General features: G+C 43.6%; 2 protein-coding genes across 2 annotated transcripts; both read right to left on the bottom strand.

The window, feature by feature from the left end:
• Nucleotides 1-459: 459 nt before the first annotated feature.
• Nucleotides 460-819, bottom strand: LOC104582281 (glycine-rich protein 5-like). Its single transcript, XM_010231716.1, has one exon. The coding sequence runs from the start codon at nucleotides 817-819 to the stop codon at nucleotides 460-462; it is 360 nt and encodes a 119-aa protein (XP_010230018.1).
• Nucleotides 820-7,614: 6,795 nt separating this feature from the next.
• Nucleotides 7,615-11,720, bottom strand: LOC100842271 (hydroxyproline O-galactosyltransferase GALT5). The gene is made up of 7 exons (XM_003557377.4): nucleotides 10,703-11,720; nucleotides 9,752-9,984; nucleotides 9,383-9,670; nucleotides 9,179-9,307; nucleotides 8,900-9,073; nucleotides 8,382-8,489; nucleotides 7,615-8,297 (listed from the first exon to the last, which is right to left on the bottom strand). The coding sequence occupies exons 1-7, from the start codon at nucleotides 11,520-11,522 to the stop codon at nucleotides 8,088-8,090; spliced, it is 1,962 nt and encodes a 653-aa protein (XP_003557425.1). The 5' UTR covers nucleotides 11,523-11,720; the 3' UTR covers nucleotides 7,615-8,087.
• Nucleotides 11,721-12,837: the final 1,117 nt, after the last annotated feature.

The following is a 12,837-nucleotide window of genomic DNA, read 5'->3' as shown; positions in this document are numbered from 1 at the left end:
TGTTAAAACAGGCTAGCAGTAGTAGTACTTATTCTTGCGGCTTAAGAACCAACGTTGTAGTACTTATTCTCACGGCTTAAGAACCAACGTTGTATGACGTAGTTTCAACTTTTCGGCTTAATTCACAAATCAATAGTACCTTCGTTTCATAATTTGTCTCAAATTTTACAAAAATAGATGTATCTATTTCTAAAAAGCTTCTTGATACATAATATTTTAACAAGAATGATGGAACGGAGGGAACAGAATGCTCAAAATTCACCCATGACAACACAAGGCAACTATTAGCCCCTGCTCGATCAGTAGAGAGACATAGCCATCGGCACTCCAAGGATACACACTGACACACCACACAGCTAATCTTATTACACACGACACAAACAAATGCATATGCCCGTATGCTACGGACGTCCAAGGCTCCAAGCGCGCCGGGCACTCGTATCCTTCTCGGCCACCTTGTCAAGGCACCCCGCCGCCGCCGCCGCCAGCGCCGAAGCCGCCTCCGAACCCACCAAACGGCCCAGCGCCGGCCCCAAACCCGCCATGCGGGCCGAACCCAGCGATGCCCCCACCAAACGGCCCACCACCGAAGATGCCGCCGGCGCCGGCTCCATTGCTCCCAGCGAAGACGGTCTTGGCCTCGTCGAAACCAGCGGCGCCGTCGGCGTCGGCACCTTCGCGACCGGCCTCGACAGCCACGGCGGTGCCGCAGCCGTCGCCACCGGAAGCTGGCACGTCCCTGGCCGCCGCCGCCGCCACGGCGATGCACAGCAGGAGGGAGGCGACGACGGCAACGCAGCAGCTCCACTTAGGCGCCATTGTTGCCATCTCGATCGATCTCTCTGCAGGGGATTGAGAAGGCGCGGGGGGAGGGTTTAAAGGGGAAGAGGAGGAAGAGGAGGAGAGGGACAGGTGCGAGTAAATGGTGATACAGCTAATAAGGTTGTTGCCAGGGTTCATTAACTCCAAGACAGGAAGCAGGTTCATCCATCCATCAGAAAGTTATTGCAGACGCAGGGGATTTAGATGTCCTGCAATAATATGGCTTCTGTAGCAGTTCAGCTAGCGAGCACTCCATGAATGATGTCACAGGCAGGGGGAGCAAAAGTATAACGATTTTTTCTTCTTCTTGCAAGCTGTCTTCGCTATTGCTTGAACCAATTGCGACCTATGCAAACAAACACACACACACAGCGCCAAGAAAACACAGCTCATGTTTTCTCAAGGCAGTACAAATCAAAACGTTTTGCCATGTCAATTTGAAAATATCTATATGAGAAGCCTCTAATACTCTTTGGATCAAGGGAGCAGCCAAACTGGCACTAGCTTCCTGTACAACAATTGGGCACACACACTTGTCCCCTCTTTAGTCTGCATCTGCTACTGTGAAGAAAAGCACTTGGAATACTTCTTAGTACTACACAGGAAGACTGGTCAAGAAATGAAAAATATTAGTCCCAAGAAAGTTCATCTTTTAACCAAGGACACAGCTTCTTATTCACCAGTTTCTTGCTCACACACCTTTGCTTTAGACCTCATTCAGGGGGCACCTTTGGCTGTTCAAAGCTATACTCTTGCAAGAAAAGAAGAGAGAACACGGATTAGGAAAAAAGAGAAAGAGGGAAAAGCATGCACTGTAGACGTAGAGAATCCATGCTGCTTTGGCAGCTCGGAAGTTCTTTAATCTTCAGCCTTTGTCTTGTTTCCAGGCAAGCTTATTGCTGTTCTTACTGAAGTATATTGACTGTATTCTGTCAGTGTTTTATGTAGGCAAAGGGAAATTACAAATAAATATATTTTGTAGAAAAATATGATACAGGAAATTGCTTATGTGCTGTTGGAAAAAAATTGAGTTGGTTTTAAAGCAATCAACTTAGTAGTTTTATGTAACCAAGCTTTAGAAGCTGGCACAGATTCCTCAAAACAAATTTCCTGTTGCTAGCAAATGGTAAGATCATCTGCAAGTGGAACATGTTAATCATAAGAATCAAAAGCATCTTTAACAGTAAGTGGGTCTACTTTGCTTTGTTGCTAGGGCACAGGCTGCAATGGATTTCAGATCTCACCACAAGATAAGAAACAAAACCTTGATATTATTGCTCATCTTATCTTTACCTGTTCCTCTATAGGAAACGTGCAATGTGCTTTCCTAATCAATACAACAAATAGGAAACATGTGCAAAGCAACAGCTCAAAGTAATGAGATGATCTTGCCCATATCCCTCTACCCAAGAACCTTTGATAGCTGATTTTTGTGAGAGGGAAGCTTGCTACTGCTCTCTTTACAAACCTCCATCAGTAGAATGGCTTTTGATTTTGGAAAAGCAAAAGCTTTTATGCCTAAAATCGTCTTAAATAGCAGTGCTTAGAACAAGATAGGCCACCTTCCCCTAGTTACACCAGCATCCCTGCCAGACCCACCACAAAATGGAACTCCTGTTTTTTCCTTTCCTCTTTCAACACAATGATCTGATCCAACACAAGCACTTCAGAAGCTTCTGCTTGTCGGGGCGCGTGTCGCTCCTACGCTCTGCCGGGCGATCGTCCTGACTCTCCAGCTCCCCTGAAGAATACAGAGTAATGAGCATTTTAACATGAAAGGACAGGCGAGCATTGGAACAACCCTTCAAGTTGTTATGTTCAAGGTGATCTTTACTGCATTATTTGGCTTTTCATTAAGTTATGATAGCTAATTAACAATGCCATTGCACAGTGTACTTTGTTTGACTGCTTCAGATGCATGTTTTCAGTTGCTACAGATGCATGTTGGCTAATCATTCCAAGTATGATAAGTGCATACAGGGAAATCTTTAGGGAAGTATGAGTAGTAGCTTGCCTTTGTTAAAAGGTTAGAATGCAGTCATCACTGGAAAATGTTGGTGTAATGAGAACAAGCAGTGTAGCCATATTTTGTTATTGTTGTCATGTTGTTATCCTTATCATGTTTTTTTTCCTGAAACGGAGGCAAAAGCTTTGCCTCATCTCTTGAATTAAGCTTATCATGCATTTATGTTAAACACAATTTGAACTATGCCTTCAAAATCAAAGCACCTTATATTTGGACATATAATGCTTCACTCAATAAAAAAGAGTAAACTCATACTCGGCGATGACATGTGAGAGTGGTGTTGATTTATATTTAGAAGGTAGTTTGTCTAAACATAAAAGGACCACAACAATAATCTGGAGCCATGAATTTAATACCAATTTTCTCCTACTGTTTTTCGTAAAATTTATTTAAATAAAAATTTCTTTGACATATTAGATAAATGCTTGTGCAAAACCTAAAGAATTCTTCAACAAGCAAGATCCATGAAAAAATGAGACTTTCCTAAAAAACCTAAAAGATTGGGACATTAGCCATAAGAATTGTATATTTTGTTCTTCTCTGTCAGTTTTGGTGTGAAAATGAAACTTTCCTTGGATCCATGGAAAGTTGGAAATTTGGAATGCCAAACAAGAGAAGGACGGAGAAGAACAAGGAGCAGAACATTGCATTCTTGCATGCAAGAAAACGAAGTACCTGTTGTGGACTGGATCCGGTCCATTGGGCACCCGCCTCTTGCTGCTGCTCAAAGGATCATCAGCCTTGAGTTCCTCCGGTGTCTTCTGAGACAATCCTCCATTAACCCCGGTCATCATCCTCCTACCGCCTACTACTGCATCAGCAGCGCTCACCGGAGATGATGGTTTCGCGCTTGCCTCCACCATCAATGATACCAGAACAAGGCCTCCAAACAACATCACCAATGTTGCTGTCGATGCCGGCTTCGCAGTCCTCATGGTATCTCCTGCCTATCGGTTGCTTGGCACTGCACCCCCTCTATGAGCTTCTCATGGGATATTGCTGGTGCAATGCAAGTGCAAGAACCCAAATGTGAGTGTGAGGTTTCCTCTCTGTCTCAGCACATTATATTGTGGAGTCAGTGGTAGAACTTGTGTTTCTTGCTCCTTGTTTTCTTCTTGAGTTTTCTTTCTTCTTCTCCAGCTGCTTCTGATGTGCTTTTGAAAGGGGCTAATGTAGGGGGCAGGGCAAGCAAGTGAGCCATGCTTGCTTTTGTCCTTTGCTTTTCTGAGTTATGTTATTTTCTTTCCTTTTATTTTATTTTTTCATTTATGCCATTGATCTTGATATGTGAAAAAAAGAAGATCAGGTAGCCAATAGGAGTTTAAGTTGGCAAACTGACTGTGCTGCCTGATCCATGAGGATTCCTTGGTTAGAGGATAATTTAGATTACTTGAAAGTGTTTAGGATAAAACAAAAAATGGGAAGAAGTGATCTTTGAGTAAATCTAGGAGGAGGCATGACAGATGATAGATTGCTCTGGTAAAGCAAGGCAAAGAAAGCAACTCCAAAAGTGAGAGCTGGCACCCTGGAGAAATATACATCTGTATGCTACTACTTTCAGGTGATATGTCGCTATCCTTTTTTATCGGACTGTGACATACATGTATTGCACTTTTCCTCATGTACTAGAAAACATCATCCAGATTCTACTCTTTGCAGTAACACTCCAGTACACTTGTAAAAGAATAAAACCCAAAATCAGCTTTTCGACATGCCATTACTTATCTAGGAGCTTCTACAAATTCAATTTTTTTCGTCTTATTTCCTCTCTTAGCAAAATGGTAGCATGTGATTTGTATGTAAGAGAGTGCAATAATTTTGGGCCTGAATTAGGTTTAGACCTTTCTTTGACCAAAAGCGAAGATGAGGCATGAGACAAGTCCATATCACTTCTATATTGTGGGAAGGACCAACGGAGTTGGTTATTTTTTGGGGCAGCCTGACACACTGTCTGTCCTGAGATCCACTGTTATGCAAGCCAACAAAATTAAAGTGCAACAGGCAGTTGCATGCATCGCTGACAGTAGGACATCTCCTGTGTTTTACACCAGTAAATGCTAGAAGTTACATCACCTCCACTACATCAGTGTACATGCTAAAATTTACTCCACCTGCACTTGCTAGCAGTGAACTTGAATTTGAAAGCATAAAGAGATGGGAGTAATTTACTACTGTTCACAGTACGAAAATTCAGACACCGGCTCAGGTCAAGTATTCAGAAGGTGATACCAACATTGGATAAAGAAAAGATCTACTTCCTCAGATCCATAACAAAGTGTCTCAGATTTTGTACTAACTTAGTACAAAGTTTTACTAAATCCAAGACACTTATTATGGATCAGAGGAAGTATTTCACTTCACTTGTTAAGGTGAAACATCACCTGCCAATCTCTCCTGCGGCACACCAAGAGAATTTGTCATCCTCTACGCTTAGATTCCTTCAGTCTTAGAGGGTGGCCGAATGGATCAGAGGGAGTATTTCACTTGGCAATGTCGCAACATTCAGTCGCTTTCCCTGTCCTTGATGAAGAGATACATGAGCACGGGCACGGCACGCCGGATTTGACGTTTCTGGAAGAAATGTCCATGCCGGCATCCTACCGATCACCGGTAGAGAACACTGCAAGCACCCATCAGAATGACAGGATCGGTTAGCATAGCGTCGTACACCAGGAAAAACCGCTAACCGTTGCTTTGCCAAAATTGACCAGCTACTGCCATTAGCAAGAACTGGTCCCAATTGCTTGCAATGAGTGCCTTGGCAGAAAGTATTACAGTTGCTGCAGTGATGGATCTACACTGCATTCTGGATCCTTAGTAAGTGTCGTTCAGACGGTGGTCGGGCGACTGACGCCTGCCTCAGTGTTTATTACTTGCCGCGGTGAGAAAGAGGGAGTTATATTTTTCATCACCAGCTGTCACGAGAATATATAACTGATCTCTTATTTTCCGTAGACATTTCGGTTCTCAACGGTCAAAAGCAAACATTTCTGCTCTCTCAATCTATGTGGTTGGTTCCGCCCTCTCTTGCTTATCTGCTTGCTCATTCGCTTCTTTGTGGATGGCCCTCTTCTCCTCATTTTCCTACTCGTTATCAATAATGTCTAGGATCCGGAGCATGAGCCGTCACTTCTCCTTCGGAAGTGGGTGCCACGAGAAACGGAGACTGGCGACGTGAGCGTGTGCTACCGGCGGATGGACATATGTGAAATAGCTACATGGCATAGGCGGTAAGTTTAGAGTTAAGATTTTCGTTGGAGCAATGGTGATTTTCTCCGGTCGATTTGGCTATGAACGTCATTATTTTTAATAACAGACAATCTCCTATGCTGGTTATCTTTCAATATAGTCATTGGCTCTGTTTCTTAGCGTTACTGTAGTGAGAAGTAGAGTGAGCTCGGGAGGTTTTTATCCACAATGAGTGACAACTTAATCTTCAGCTGCAGGCTCCGTCGTGCATTTTTTTTGTTGGTCGTATAAAGGCATTTGCAGTTTTTCTTCTCTTTTGGTTTGTTAGCCTATGTGCATCTTGTTATGTAGAGACTGTGTGTGAACTTTACTTGATGTATCTTCTTGATGAGACCTCTAAGTTCAATAAAAGCTCTCTTTATCCAGAAAAAAAGTGTGGGTCGTTTGACAAAAAATGTTCACTTTAGACAGTTGAGGGACGAAATATCTATGAAAAAAATTAGAAACCAAATATACACTTCCTGCAGTTGTGGGACGAAAAATATACTTATCTCGGCATGAAACGATCAGCTCCGTCTGATCGGTTCAGTATCAGGTCGGCAAACAACTGATGGTGATTTTAATGTTCTGTAATTGCAGTACTGAATTGCAGACTGGAAGAAGAACATTGACCTTATGGATATGGCAGAGTCTTCATATTAGACCTTCCCGGGTTGCTTGGCCATCAGAATTTGCAGGGGAATGGACCACTGCAGGGGATGCCAGAAATATCAGGACCTAGATCACTGGCCTCCACAACTTATTTGTGAATGCTCCAAAGGAGGGATTTCAGCAACAAAATGCTATAGGTCTATGACCTAAAGCTTTCCCTAAAAAAACAATTGAGGAACGTGATCACAAGACAAAAACCTGTAAAGTTTTGGCTGTCATCGAATTTACCAGCAGGAGCAGCTTGTCAACTCAACAAATCACCACCACTGAGAAGTATCGGGTGCATGCTCCTGGTACTCTCAAGACCAAAACATCACCCATAAAATTGCGAAAAACGTAAAGAAAACATTGCCGACTGAAAAAGTACACTTATGTTCTGGTGTATCAGCTCTAATGCCAGATTGTTGCCCCTCGAGTGTCTTAATCGGATTGATTTGATGCGGTTTCCTGTTCTATTTCTTGTCCTAACTTTCAAATGTAGCGAGAAATAGACATGCCACAATGACACATTCCATGCTGCCCGGATGCAGAAACCATCTTGGGTCTCCAGCTAAAATGCTCAAAACAGCTCCGCTAAAGAAAAAAGACATCAAAATAAAGTTCACCAAAACCTATTAATATACGATCTAGTTTTGAAAATATAAACACGAAAAACACACAACCATGAAAACTGATCGTGTTTAATGTGTGCTTCATAATGAACTTGCATTTCTTAAATTTAATATATTCATGAATAAACAGAAAACCAGCGTTATTTCTGGCATCAGAATAACGAATTATTCTCGTTTTACCTACCTGAATTCACAATCTTATTTCCCTGCTTGCATCAGACCACGGATGGAGCATTTGATGTTCCCAGAATTGTGTGATATCAATCACAGATGAACTAGCTATAACTATTTAGTCCAGTAATTCAGTTCGTATCACAAGTGCCAAGCTATTCTATGGTTTTTTCTGGTGACAAATAAATTGCCAGTGAAAAATTCTCCATCTGCTTGACAAACCAAACACTGTAGATCATAAATAGTAACTCTGAAAATGTTTCTATACACAATATGCCGCCCAATCTGAAAATTCCTAGGTCAAGAAAATTTGACGCGAGTATAAATATCAACAAGTGTCAAAAGTAGCGCTAGGGCATCCATCAGGTGTCAGAATCAGCAGCTTGGAAACAGGCCACCGATCAAAAGAATGAATGAATTGTATGGCAAGTCCAGAAGAGAGTTCTCCTCACTTTTCCTCAGCATCAGTGGTGATGATTTCAGTTCTGTGAGCGATGTGCTCGCGAGCTGATTGTTTCGTCTCTCCGACCCACAATGCCAGAAATTTTTCACCATCGTCATCTCACGTTGCAACAATGGGTGCTGCCAGACTGCAGTTTTCTCCATAGACAGATCATGTGCTGGGGGGACTGATAGTGTGCAGTGAAATAACCATCGTAGCAACCTGCCTGGTAAAACCTGACATCATGCCGATACTCCACTGGTCGGCGAGTGTTATTGAACTTCTCGACCCACATGCCCATGCTGACATCTTCCATCTTAAATAGCTGCACCAAAAAGACAACTTAGCTATCACTGTTTCTATACAACATATGTAGAGATTTAGTGGGTGGATAGCCCATGATGCTTACCCGAAGTGTCTGATTGTCAAATTCAGAAACAATATAGCTTGCAATATCTGCTGAGATTACATAGCCAGGCCCATTAGCATAATTTGGGTACACCTCTTCTGGCCATTCCTGGGGAAAAAAGGAAAATAAATAAAATAAGTACCACTTGTGGGAAAATAAAAATCCAGGTAGAGAAAGGCCAATAAGGACAGAAGTACAGAACACCAGCTTTGAAGCCTTAGCATTACTGAAGAATTGTACGGACAACTTTTGATACCACATTACATGCATAAAGAACTTATTCCATTTAAATAACTTGTTCATAATATGAATTGCAGTCGAAGATTTGGAAGTGGACCGTGTTGACTCCATTGTTTTTACTTTTTATTACTCATGTACTGAGAGCTTTTCCATGCAAATCTGTGTATTGAATGTGCATATTGTGTTAACTATTCCAGTGTTTATGGATTGGTAGAAATCATCATCGCAAATCACTACAAGAATAGGGGTTTAATTATGCATAGAGGACAACAATTTACCTCATAAGTTACAGCCCACTTGCCAGATCTCAGTGGTCTATGGAAGTAGTTCATGCTTCCCACATACACACTCTTATCGCTTTGAACTTTCTTCACTTGATCCAGAACAGAATCAATTCTAACAAATGTGTCATCATCACATTTCATTACATATTTTGCTGGGATGACTCGAACCTGGATGAACAGCATACATTAATGAGTATATAAATGTAAACGAAGCATGGCAGAGCAGCTAACATGTATGCGATGCGATTATATGACATGTTTCAGTTCACTTACCCCATACTCGGCAATTGCAATAGTCTTCAAGACAACAAGGTCATAACTATCCATAAAAGGCACTATAACAATGTCATGGAAGAACTCTGCCTCCCTTTTCAGCTCTGCATTGACCTCCTTTTTTCCATTCTGTGAAATTGCTTGATTTTGTCAGTTTGGAATATGCAAGCAAGAAGTAAAAGCACAAGTAAAACAAGTAATTACCAGAGCCACAAAGAACCGAGCTACAATATTAGATGATTTCCTTGTATACATCATCCATGACTTCCGCACAGCCATACGCTCAGCAAAATGGTTAGCTGCTGACAGAATGCCAATAAAAAGCTCAACAGGTTCAGTTGGTAGGGGTGGGGCTCTCCACTGCTCAGACATTTCGAGGTATCTCTCCGGGGAGAAACTAGGATGTGAATTGGGCAGAGAACTAGCAAAAATCGACTCAATATCGATGTCCCCATTCAGAGACAAGCCAGTTGCATCCTCAAGAGTGTAACCCTGTACAGACCAACCACGATCAGATATGCAGATCACAGCTACTAGTACTAATGCCAATCCAACAAGATTTGTGAGACTTACAGTGCGGTATGGAAATGAAGCGACATGCCTCCCATCAACATTGACATGGTAACCTTCCAAACCAGCTGTTAGAGTCAAAACAAATAGCTTGCCTTCTGCGAATGGATATGGCCAACTGATGTGCACATCCTTCGGCCTACCGATCAAACGTTTCACCCACCATTTCATTTTTGATTCCTCCGACTTGTTGTCATCGTCCCGAATCCATTTCTCACACTTCAGTTGATCATCAACTGGAAGACCAAACAATGTCAATTAGAATGTCAATTTTGCAAAGCAATGCCGGTACATGATATTCTGGTTTTAAATAATCTTTTCGGTGAATTGCCTGAAAATGGATTAGTTGCAGAAAGAAAAATAGTCGCTCAACTAGATTCGTTCCACCTAATGGAACAAATTAGACAACAGATGCAAAACTAAGCAATCAATTATTAGTGTTCTTGCCTTACTAATTGGCAAAGAAAATGAGAAAGCAAAGTTCAAAGTACCCACCGCCACGTCAAAGTCAAACTCGACATGTATCGCTCAAACGCGGTTGCAGGTTAACGTGACTCTTTTAATATTTCGCTAGTTTGACAAATCAAACACAATCACCATCAGAAACATTCTCAAGGACGCAAAAGAAACGGAAACCTCTCTAGAAGTTTCTCGTCAAAGTTTGCACATTTTTTGGCCAAATACCACCAATCTAGGCTATCTACTCCACGCAATTAGACCACTGAGCTGATGACTTCCATTTTCCAAACTAACAAACCAAACCATTCGCTCCTACCAACTTCAATGTTCAATCCATCTCCTTGAGACGATTCTAGAAGAAAAAATAGAGGGAAAAGCCGATTCTAAAATTGAGGAAGAACACGAGATGACTAAATGAAATCAAATAACATCGACACGAATTCCACCAAACCAAATTAAGCAAAACAAATCTGAAGGTCGAGCTCGGCAACTCACCAGTCTCTTCGGCGGGACGGGACGCGAAGCCCTCGCAGCGCTGAGAGCGCCCCCACTGCATCCTGTAGCAGCTGTTCATCTCAATCACGGGCTTGCCGCTGTAATCCCCTCGGATCCTGGGGTTGAAGTGGAGTATCCTGGGCGGCGCCTCCCCGTCGACCACCTTGGTGCCCACCAGCTCGACCATGAACTGAGACACCATGAGGGGCGTCTTGCCGTCCTTGCGCTCGGCGATCTGCGGGTCGTACTCCGGCCGCGCGGCCCTTGGGCGGGCCACGACGGTCACGTGCGACCCCACCGCGAGCCCGCACGGCAGTTCCACCGTCCGGACCCCGTTCGCGGGGAGCTTGTCCGCGTGCAGCGAGATGGAGGCGGGGCAGGTCGGGGAAGACGGGGGCGGGGACGCGGCGACGGACGCAGAGGCGGCGGCGGTCCTGAGATGTGTCAGGTGGGGCTTGGCGGCGGCAAAGGCGTCGGCGGCGGTGCCGTCGAAGGGGGTCGCTGTGGCGTTGGACCTGGGGAGAACGAGGAGCGAGGAGAAGATCGGGAGCGGGGGAGGGGACGGAGCGGGGGAACCGGCCGCGGGGAAGGCGGGCTTGGAGGGGCGAGCGGGGGAGAACGGGGAGGTGGACGCCGACGCCTCGAGCTCGCGGCGGCGCGAGCTGTGGGTAGGCAGCTGCTGCGACGCCGCAGCCGAGGAGGAGGAGGAGGAGGAGAAGGGCAGGGAAGGGACCTCGAAGAGCAGGAGGAAGGCGAGGTACCCCGCGCCGGCGACGAGCAGGGCCGCGCGGCACAGGCGCTGCCGCGACGCCGTCGGCATCGTGCCCGTGCGGGTGGTCGAAGGTTCTCGAAGGTGGCGGAAGGAAGAAGAGGGGGAGGAGGAAGTAGCCGTTTGCGGGGAGGAGATGGGGTGCTACTTATTGCGGGGTTGGACTCCGGCGGCGACCTGACCGTTGCGTGGTGGGGAAGGGGATGGGACGGCGGTGCGGAGGATGCAAAACACCAAACACCGCCGGTGGGTAGGTAAAGAGAAAAGAGCTTAACGGCTTTGCTGATTCGGTTAAAACAGCTGGCAGATGGTAGGAGTAAATAAAAGAGGGAGCTAGAAAATTTGACCTAAATTTTCTGCTCGGAGTACTCAGCACTTAAATAACTCAGAATATCTGCAGAAAGTAGAGGCAAGTATTCCCTGTCCCATAATTTTTGTCCTAAATTTGTCCAAAATTCAAATTTGCTCAAAATTGAATGTATCTATTCCTAAAAAGAGTCTAAATACATGTAATATTTCGACAAGAATTATGAAACGGAAAGAGTATTAAAAAAAGTTAAGCTTCAAATTTTAACCGAAATTTTCTCCTGGAGTAATTGACAATAATGATCAACTGGCAACTTATCCTTCCTCGGATGCATAATTCGATGAAAAATACAAGTATCCAGAAACTGATGGAGTTATACATGTTTAGGCTAGTCAATTACGATTAACTGGAAATCTAAGACTCTTTTAGTTTTTTTTAGGAAACACAGTACAGACAGCACTCTTTTAGTGTATCGAAGTGATTCTTAAATTCTCTTGTTTTTAGTTTTTGTTGGTTTTTTCCTTCGGAAAATGAGGGTATACTACCGTGATGCACACAACCATAAAAAGAATGGAAAAAAATCGCACATTATCCAGTCTACGATTTGCGTGCCACCCAGACCCTGGTAAAAACAATATTGATTGGTGATACTAGTAACCCATGCTATAGAAGCTAATCGAGACATTGTTGCGACTAGCATTAGTTAAAAATACTTCTTTTTTAGATATAACAAAAGGAATAACATTTGCAGCTTGTATTAACTATGCAAATTGACAGTTGAGCGGCCATAAACTGAACTTGAAATAGTCGACGTTAGGGATAAAATTCATGCTAACTCAGCGAGCAGGCACGAAGGTGGTGGGTTTTTGATACTCCCTCTTATCCATAATAAGTATCAAGGATTTAGTCTCCAACACTTATTATTATGGACCGGAGGTGTACATTGGATGGCACACCGATAAAACATAACATGTGATTCCCTGACAATTGCAGTCTTCAAAACGGATTGCAAAAAGAAAATCATCTGAACGAAATTCTTCAGTTAGACCTCCTTTGATT

This window comes from Brachypodium distachyon, chromosome 1 (genome assembly GCF_000005505.3).
Source record: "Brachypodium distachyon strain Bd21 chromosome 1, Brachypodium_distachyon_v3.0, whole genome shotgun sequence".
NCBI classification, from domain to species: Eukaryota; Viridiplantae; Streptophyta; class Magnoliopsida; order Poales; family Poaceae; genus Brachypodium; species Brachypodium distachyon.
Note: the sequence above shows the minus strand (reverse complement) of the source record. Positions and strands in the feature narration are given on the sequence as shown.

Bases quoted from the DNA above. Each gene is read 5' to 3' on its own strand.
- LOC104582281 (XM_010231716.1), bottom strand. From the start codon at position 819: ATGGCGCCTAAGTGGAGCTGCTGCGTTGCCGTCGTCGCCTCCCTCCTG.
- LOC100842271 (XM_003557377.4), bottom strand. From the start codon at position 11,522: ATGCCGACGGCGTCGCGGCAGCGCCTGTGCCGCGCGGCCCTGCTCGTC. The intron at 9,985-10,702 runs GTGAGTTGCCGA...TTGGTCTTCCAG, and splicing joins CCGTCCCGCCGAAGAGACTG to TTGATGATCAACTGAAGTGT. The intron at 8,490-8,899 runs GTAAATTGTTGT...TTTTTTCCCCAG, and splicing joins AGTGGGCTGTAACTTATGAG to GAATGGCCAGAAGAGGTGTA.